The following is an 8,955-nucleotide window of genomic DNA, read 5'->3' as shown; positions in this document are numbered from 1 at the left end:
TTTCCGGTAAGCTGCCGAGAGCAGCTGGGCCGAAACTCACCGCACCCTCCTGATCCTCAGCCTCCTCTCCCGGGACATTCCGCTCACCGGGACCGGCTCCACTCGCCACGGAGTTCGGGAACTCATTTCCCGTTACATGAGAGCGACAGCGAGCGCTGACAGACGCTTTAAACCTCCGCAGACACACGGACTGATGCTAGCAAGCTAACAGCATCCTCTCGCGCGGGCTGAGAAATCAAAACAATGCGTTTATTTATTACTTCTAATTCATGTATACTCGTTTCATGAAGTTAATGTGCATTTTTCTGAATTTGAAAGGATGCTACGTGTGTTTAAGCGACAGTAGCTCATGCTGATTATACCTTTACAGGTGATTTTACAGTTTGTTTATATTATATCTAAATAATATAAATCGTATTAGAGTCAGTGTCATATTCTGTGAATGTCTGGGGTGTGCAGATGTTTTATATTTGATTTTTCATCATAATGATCAGATCTGGATGCTGAACAGGTTGAGGAGGGTCTGATCAGGTAATCAGACTGATCCGGGAACTTGATCATCTCGATGACAAGTTGTAAATTAGAGTCATTATTGAGTAAAGCTCAGTCTGAGCTCGCCGTTTACTGTCCCTGAGATTAAAGGTCTTTTCACACATCAGCCATGGCTCCAAAAAAGAGACCAGATCCCATAGTTATAACTGGAACCGGAGAAGGACAGCCAACCTCTACATCCATAGATGCTGCGTCAGAGTAAGTTATAGAGCTGGATATAGTCTGAAATTGTGTCTCACTCCGGATTGAATGTGCTGAATGACTTCTTTGTGCTTTTCTTAAACCTCAGAGCGAATCTTGAGGCCCTGCAGAAGAAGTTGGAAGAGCTCGACTTGGACGAGCAACAGAAGAAGCGTCTGGAAGCTTTTCTCACGCAGAAAGCCAATCTGGGCGAGCTGAAAGATGATGATTTCCAGCATATCTGTGAACTGGGAGCTGGGAATGGAGGTGTGGTCAATAAAGTGTGCCACAAACCCTCGGGTCTCGTAATGGCCCGGAAGGTGAGCCGCCAGCATGTGGTTTGTCGTTTCCATCTTTGTGTCACAGAAAATCATTTTGACTCGTCCGTCAGTTTGTCAAAATTAACCAGACTAATGTCTTCATCTCAAAGAACTACTCAAATAACAAGTATCACATTTCAGCTCCAGCTAGACTTCCATTACAAGTGTGTAGATTGACGTAGTGATGACATATTTTTGTAAGATCACATCATCTTAAAACACAATAGGATTTTTCCATTTGCTTTTGAATTATTGCAGAAAATAATAGGGCTGGGAAAAAAAAAATATTGATTCCTCGATTTTAATCGATTCTCATTTTTACGAACCAATGTCGATTCTTAAATCCCAAGAATCGATTAGTCTAGTCTGTTTTCAGTTGATGAATGAGCAGAATATGTAGCTCCTCCCATCCAATAAATCGCAGTAATCTGTTACTTTTGATATGAAGCAAAGTCTCAGATTTCAAATTAAGTCCGTCTTATGAGATTCAAAATAATAAACACCGTTTTGGCGCTGTTTAATGTGGCGTGACGGATCGCTTTAGCGCCTCAGTTAAAGAGAAGCATGTGATCATCCTCTCCTCCGCTTTAATACCAGTTACAGCGAAATAAACATGAACATCTGAAGGTATGTTAAAATATACAGTACAACTTACTGCAATCCGTATCATGTCTCGTGTAATCGCTCAATCAGTGCTTCAACCTCGGAAAGACTCAATAAAACAGCTTCAATGTCACGTGACGTCACAAAAAAAACATATTCAGTGACCATAAACTCATTAGTCAGCTGGAAAAGTGAACTCTAGAAGGCAGCATTCTGATAAATATAGCTATTTCTTTTCAGAAACTTTCCATGGGAATTTAAGCTGGGGAATTTTTGCAATATTCAAAGTTGGAAACTGAACAGGAATAAAAGGGAATTCATTAGAAATTTGGGGTAACTTACACAAACTGTATCATATACAAACATTTTGTTTGGTCTTAAGCAGGCATGCATACAAAATAATACAAATTTTAAAAATTACATTTTGATATATTTGTGAGTAGAAATTTCATAGTTGCTTTCAATGAACAAAAAAAAAAGAATAAAATGAAAGCAGATTTAGTGGTGTGGTCTCAATAAGGTAGAAATTTGCATTAAATCTGGTTATGCTGCAAGATTTTTTTTCCAACTACATTTAAAGGATTAGTTCACTTCAGAATTCAAATTTACTGATAATTTACTCTCCTCCATGTCATCCAAGATGTTCATGTCTTTCTTTCTTCAGTCTAAGAGAAATGAAGGTTTTTGAGGAAAACATCCCAGGATTTTTCTCCATATAGTGGACTTCACTGGGGTTCAACGGGTTGAAGGTCCAAATGTCAGTTTCAGTGCAGCTTCAAAGAGCTCTACATGATCCCAGACGAGGAATAAGAGTCTCATCTAGAGAAACCATCAGTTATTTTCTAAAAAAAAAATTAAAATGATATACTTTTTAAACCACAAATGCTCGTCTTGCACTGCTCTGTGATGCAACACGCATTATGTAATCATGTTGGAAAGGTCACGCGTGACGTAGACAGAAGTACCGATCTAGTGTCTAGCAAATGTGCAAAGACTTTGCTAAAAGTCAAACGCCCTTTAAAAAAAGGTAAAACAAAGATGTCGATGAATTTTGAAGATGGAGAAAATGAGATTTTCACCCTACATCATGCATGACATTTGGACCTTCAACCCGTTGAACCCCAGTGAAGTCCACTATATGGAGAAAAATCCTGGAATGTTTTCCTCAAAAACCTTCATTTCTTCTCAACTGATGAAAGAAAGACATGAACATCTTTGATGACATGGAGGTGAATAAATTATCAGGAAATGTGAATTCTGAAGTGAACTAATCCTTTAAGTTCCCTGTTATAGGCTAACCTGCAGTTTTTCCAGTTTATCCCCGTTAATTCCTATGGAAACTTTCCAAATTTCTGGAATTTTGCAACCCTAATTCTTACATGTTTTGTTCGTCATGATAATCTTCTCAAATGAACCTTTGAAATACAATCTGCGTAATTCAAAAGCTAAATGTAGGCTATAAACAAACTACACCATGATCACATGACTTCAGCATCATTAAGCTTCCGACAACTCTTTCAGTCTTTATTTAAAAATAGAGTGAATATGCAAATGAAATAAACAGTGTTTTTCAGGAAGATGTACTAACAGTGGTATTCAGATAAGTATTGCAACAAAAAATTGAAAAATCAAATGTAAAATAACTCTGCATAGTCTTATTGTACACATTAATATCGATTAAACCTTATTAAAGCTGCGTAAGTTATTCAGTCAAGATCAGCGAGTGATTTTCCTTTGTTGTTTGATTATCATTAATGACAGACAGCAACAGGTTTATTAGGCTGCTGTCACTTTAAGAACTAATGCACTGATCCAATATACTGTTACACACACGTTTTCTTTCTCAAAAAAGGCATGTTTGTGTGTATGCGTTTAGGCCGCCTGGGAAACACTATTCAATATCAAGCAGTTTAGCAACAGTAGACTGCATTTTACAACACTCACTTGATTTGGATGTTAAGTTTGGGCTTTTAGGGAGGAACGAAAGCACACCGCTGTGAAGGAAAGGAAGGTTGGGTGGCACAATAATCATTTTAATTCAGTTATCTTGTTTTCATAGTCTTTGGAAGCCAAAATCGAAATTGAAAATTAATTGTGATTGATCGCACAGCCCTTCCAAAATCCCATTGACTTCAGGTGCTAAAATACAACTCGTCTCGGGGTTTTGGCCTCCAAATGTACATAACCTCTGCAGCACTGCAAATGTTTCCTATTCATTTTTACAAGCAGAAGAACAGGTTGAAATTATTTTCTGTGATAGTCGATGTCATCATGATGAAAATATCCCAGAACATTCACATTTACCACACATGTGTTTGTAACAATCTTCCTGTAGTTAATCCATCTGGAGATCAAGCCCGCCATCAGACATCAGATCATCAGGGAGCTGCAGGTCCTGCATGAGTGTAACTCTCCCTACATCGTGGGTTTCTACGGGGCGTTTTACAGCGACGGGGAGATCAGCATCTGTATGGAGAACATGGTACACTAATGATCTGTTAATTTTATTTGCGGTTCCCTCACTGCCCCCAGTGTGAGTGTGTTTGTTAAACTGTTTTGTGTCTCCGTCTCTCCTTGACAACAGGACGGAGGCTCTTTGGATCAGGTTCTGAAAGATGCTCGCAGAATTCCAGAGGAGATCTTGGGAAAAGTCAGCATAGCCGTAAGTGTGTTTAGTCTAATAATATGTAAAACTGCAACTTATTAACTTTTATGAACTATGTGTTCTTTTTGCCCCAGTGGCCGGTGACTTAAGAAAATTTACCAGCCATTACTATATTGGTCACACTTTAGGGTTCAATTCTCACTATTAATCAACTATTAACTATGACTTTTGCCTCAATAAACTTAATAAATTACTGCTTATTAATAGTTAGTAAGGTAGTTGTTAAGTTAAAGATTAAGGGATATAATCTTCTATATGTGGTCATGCAGAATAAATGCATTAATATGTGCTTTATAAGTACTAATAAACAGCATGTAATATGCTAGTAATAAGCATGATAATAAGCAACTAGTAAATAGTGAGAATTGGACCCTAAACTGCAAAATGCAATGAAAATACGTAATCCGTATCAGCAAATACCAATAATAATAGTATCAGTATCGTACTGGACAAAGTGGTGTCATTCGTTTAGAAAGCTCATTATGATCTGAAGTTGTCACATAATTAACTGCTTGATAATTCCTCCCAAACTTGCATGACTGAGTTTCTTCTGTGAAACACAAAAGGAGATGCTTTACACAATGTTCATGCTGCTCTTTTTCTAATCGATGATGGTGAATGGAGAATTTACGCAAACAAACAAAAGTCTTGCTCTTGTTTGAATATTCTGCTTAATTTCTCCTGTTGTTTTCCACAGAAAAAAAACTCAGGTTTGGAACGACATTCATTTTTAAATCTGAATTTTTTTGTTTTTTCCCTTCAAACAGGTTTTAAGAGGTCTCGCTTACCTTCGAGAAAAGCACCAGATAATTCACAGAGGTAAATAATAAACTTAAGTTTTGAATCTTTTAAAACATCTGTATCTGTGTAAAATGAGTCTTATTAATGATGCATTAATAAGAAACAAACTCCTGTTTTCACAGATGTGAAACCTTCAAATATTCTGGTAAATTCTCGCGGGGAGATCAAACTGTGTGACTTCGGCGTGAGCGGGCAGCTCATCGACTCCATGGCCAACTCTTTTGTAGGAACACGCTCGTACATGTCGGTATGTTTGTAGTTGGTGTTGGTGTTTTTATCAAGGATTAAAGTCCTGATACACTTTGAAGTCAGGCCACTGCTCATGCATTTGAACTTCTTCTTTTTACCTCTAAGAGAATATCGAAGAAGAGTACATCGAGGCCTTTAGAAGTGCTGATTCTGTTTAAGTGTTGCAGGGTTTGTTTGACTGAGTTCCTGTCGTGTGTGTGTTCAGCCGGAGAGGTTGCAGGGCACTCATTACTCGGTGCAGTCAGATGTGTGGAGTATGGGTCTCTCTCTGGTGGAGTTGGCCATCGGCCGCTATCCCATTCCTCCGCCCGACGCCAAGGAGCTGGAGGGGATCTTCGGCAGGGCAATGATGGATGTTGGGGGGGCAGAGACGCACAGTACCTCTCCTCGACCCAGACCCCCGGGCAGACCCGTCAGCGGTGAGAAATGATTCATGGATGGCAGAACAAGATTTTAGTCTTAGTGGCCATTTTCTTTTTTGGATGTGATTAAAAGTGTAGCATGTGTTTTCACCAAATGAACAGATTCTGCTCTTCTGGATTTACACTGCAGGTTTAAAAGTTAGGAAAAATTTAAATTTTAAGTTTTTGCAAGAAGTGTCTTCTGTTCACCAGAGCTGCATTTATTTAATAAAAATAAAATGTTCTCTATTTTAATGTTAAAGTGTAATTTATTCCTGTGATCAAAGCTGAATTTTCAGCATCATTACTCCAGTCTTCAGTGTCACATGATCCTTCAGAAATCATTCTGATAAGATGATTTGCTGCTCAATTATTAGCAGTTATTGTTGGTACTAATTTGTTAATAACATTTCTCTACTGTTATACATTTTAATTTCAGGATTCTTCGATGAATAGAAAGTTCAAATTAATAGAATTTCTTTGAAACAGAATCTTTTGCAACATTATAAATGTCTTTTTTTTTCACTTTTTAATGCACCCTTGTTGAATAAAAGTATTAATTTAATTTAATCTTACTTACCCCAAACATTTGAATGGTAGTGTATCACAGTTTCCGCAAAAATCTTGGATGTTTTCAACATTGATAATAATCATAAATGTTTCTTGAGCAGCGTATTAGAATGATTTCTGAAGGATCATGTGACACTGAAGACTGGAGTAATGATGCTGAAAATTCAGCTTTGATCACAGGAATAAATTATATTTTACTATATATTCACATAGAAAACAGTTATTTTGAATTGTAATAATATATCACAATTTTTACTAATATTTTTTGATAAATAATTGCAGTATTGGTGAGCAGAAGAGACTTCTTTCATAAACATTAAAAAAACAGTATTTTAAATGAAAAGAAATGAATAGTACTTGTATGATATTGTATAGAAAGCCAGAAGGTGTCAGTATAATAATAATAATAAACTTTATTCATAAAGCACCTTTCATACCTGAAATGCAGCTTAAAGGGCTTTACATAAAAACATAAGCATCAATTACATCACATAAAAATAAGAAAAAATAACATACATAGAATACAGAATAATGACAACATAATACATAAAATACTAATGCAATATTTTTTAGGTTTAGGTTTAAAAACATTAAGCGAAGTATTACAGACATCTGTTGTGTTGGTTGTTTAGGAAGACGCCTGCAAAACATGAACATGAAGTTACTCAGTTACTGCTAGTAAACTGCCGTGACTGTTCTCTTTCAGGTCATGGGCCCGTCATGGCTATATTTGAGCTGCTGGATTATATAGTCAATGAGGTGAGAGTCTTCAATCACACTTAAGTTTCAGAATGAAATGGCCTGGATATAATCTAATAAAAACACTGTCTTTATGCGGATGTTCATGTTTATGTGTCTGAACTAACTAGATTCAGAGTAAATGACTTGACAAATTTCAAAAATAGTTTTTAATGCATGAATGTCCAGGGGAAACAGACATTCGATATTAAGAAAAGTGCCTCAAATGACACGTTTTGATTATTTATTCAGTAAGATATATCAATACATAATGACTTTGAGTGTGTAGAGCGCTGATTCTGCTCCAAGACTCTTTAAGACACTGTGAATATGAGATCTGATGCTGTTATTAATGACATATGAGTGTAAATAAAGACTTTTTCTGTGTTATCAGCCGCCTCCTAAACTGCCTCACGGCGTCTTCACTCCTGATTTCCAGGACTTTGTGACCAAATGGTGAGCTCTGTTCATGCAATAAGTGAAACACAGTCAATCATTGGTGTGATTTCAGGTCTAATTGAGATCTTGAGAGTTTAATGAAGCACTTTAGTGCCTAAATTGTTTTTGCATTTTATTTCTAGTCTCATTAAAAACCCTGCAGACAGAGCGGACCTGAAGATGCTGACGGTGAGAAAACATTTCTGCTTTCATGCAAGACAAAATCAAATCAAAAGGACCCCATTTAGTTTTATAATAAATGCACTTATAAATGTTGTGATCTCTTTTACAGAATCACACGTTTATCAAGCGCTCAGAGGTGGAGGAGGTGGACTTCGCTGGATGGTTGTGTAAAACTATAGGGCTCAATCAGCCCAGCACACCCACACAAACAGCCGAATGACACACGCACACTTTACCATGTTTTCCCCTACAGAATACCAACGTTTACAGCGTATCTGATGGAACACGTGCAAAGCTGCTTATTTTACACTTTTACTTCCATATACTTGGTGAATCTCATGAAATGTGTCACGGTCAACAGAGAAATGATTTGAATCCAAGAGAAAATGGATTTTTTGCATTGTGTGCATTTTGTTATACAAATTAAGTAAATCTGCCCACAAACTTCCCATTACTGTAATGAGGAAAAAACAATGATATATTATTAAATTGTGAAATAAAGTTCTGTATATTATGGCCTTTAAATAGGACCTTTTATGCCATTTTACAAAGTCTTGATTGATTTTTATGTCACTGTTCAAAAAAAAAAAAAAATCTTAATGGTCCTAAGAATATTCATCTTTTTTAAGCAAAATATCATTTCATATATTTTTCTTTTGGTTTTGTTGTGAAATATGACCTGAGAATGTTTTTGTCACATCCAGGCACACATATGTTCTCATCTGATCCATGATCATGTGTAATGGAGTTCATATATGCCAGGAAGTCACCGCCGGCACTGTTATTATTATTTCTGTATGTTTGTTCTTGCGTTTGCCACAAACATCAACTACAGACAGTTACAGTTTGTTGCTTTAAGACTCTCAATAAAGTGATTGTAGAGGGGATGAACTGTTTCTGGTTTTAATTTTTACTTTTCCATTGTTTTTTAGTTCGAAATTAAAAAGTGTAAAGCAATTAAGACTTAATATCAAATCTGTGCTGTTTTCGTTCAACAAACACGTTTGACATCACAAACTTCATCAAAATAAAGACTGACATGTTACTAAGGTGTTTTCTAGTGTTTTGCTATGAAGCTGCATGGTGTTTTCTTCCACCCTTGTGTCTCTGTGATCTCTAGATATGGCTCAGGTCCCTCCTTCAATGCAAGTGCGTAAAAAGTAATACTAAAAAGTGCAATAGTAATACTGATGCACTGACTAATAATTTTTTATTAATGTCCTTCAGAGGAAGTTTGCAATAATTTCCTGATTCA

The 8,955-nt window shown here is 36.7% G+C and overlaps 1 protein-coding gene across 3 annotated transcripts; it reads left to right on the top strand.

Annotated features, from left to right (window-relative positions):
• map2k2b (mitogen-activated protein kinase kinase 2b) lies at positions 1–8,734 on the top strand. Of its 3 annotated transcripts, XM_067362995.1 has the most exons (13): positions 1–370; positions 495–531; positions 660–750; positions 842–1,052; positions 3,991–4,137; positions 4,240–4,317; positions 5,088–5,139; positions 5,244–5,368; positions 5,576–5,789; positions 7,048–7,100; positions 7,474–7,535; positions 7,661–7,706; positions 7,810–8,734. In XM_067362995.1, the coding sequence occupies exons 3-13, from the start codon at positions 662–664 to the stop codon at positions 7,918–7,920; spliced, it is 1,188 nt and encodes a 395-aa protein (XP_067219096.1). In that variant the 5' UTR covers positions 1–370; positions 495–531; positions 660–661; the 3' UTR covers positions 7,921–8,734. The 3 variants fall into 3 exon arrangements, with proteins under 3 accessions (XP_067219096.1, XP_067219097.1, XP_067219095.1); XM_067362996.1 differs by lacking the exon at positions 495–531; XM_067362994.1 differs by having other exon boundaries at positions 495–750.
• The last annotated feature ends 221 nt before the right edge of the window (positions 8,735–8,955 follow it).

This window comes from Chanodichthys erythropterus, chromosome 16 (genome assembly GCF_024489055.1).
Source record: "Chanodichthys erythropterus isolate Z2021 chromosome 16, ASM2448905v1, whole genome shotgun sequence".
Taxonomy (NCBI): Eukaryota; Metazoa; Chordata; class Actinopteri; order Cypriniformes; family Xenocyprididae; genus Chanodichthys; species Chanodichthys erythropterus.
This window is presented reverse-complemented; position numbering and strand designations above follow the sequence as displayed.

What these genes read in the sequence shown, in the direction of transcription:
- map2k2b (XM_067362996.1), top strand. Translation starts at nt 662, where the DNA reads ATGGCTCCAAAAAAGAGACCAGATCCCATAGTTATAACTGGAACCGGA. An exon ending in GTCTCGTAATGGCCCGGAAG is followed by an intron (nt 1,053 to 3,990) that starts GTGAGCCGCCAG and finishes ATCTTCCTGTAG; the next exon opens with TTAATCCATCTGGAGATCAA. An exon ending in TGGATTATATAGTCAATGAG is followed by an intron (nt 7,101 to 7,473) that starts GTGAGAGTCTTC and finishes CTGTGTTATCAG; the next exon opens with CCGCCTCCTAAACTGCCTCA.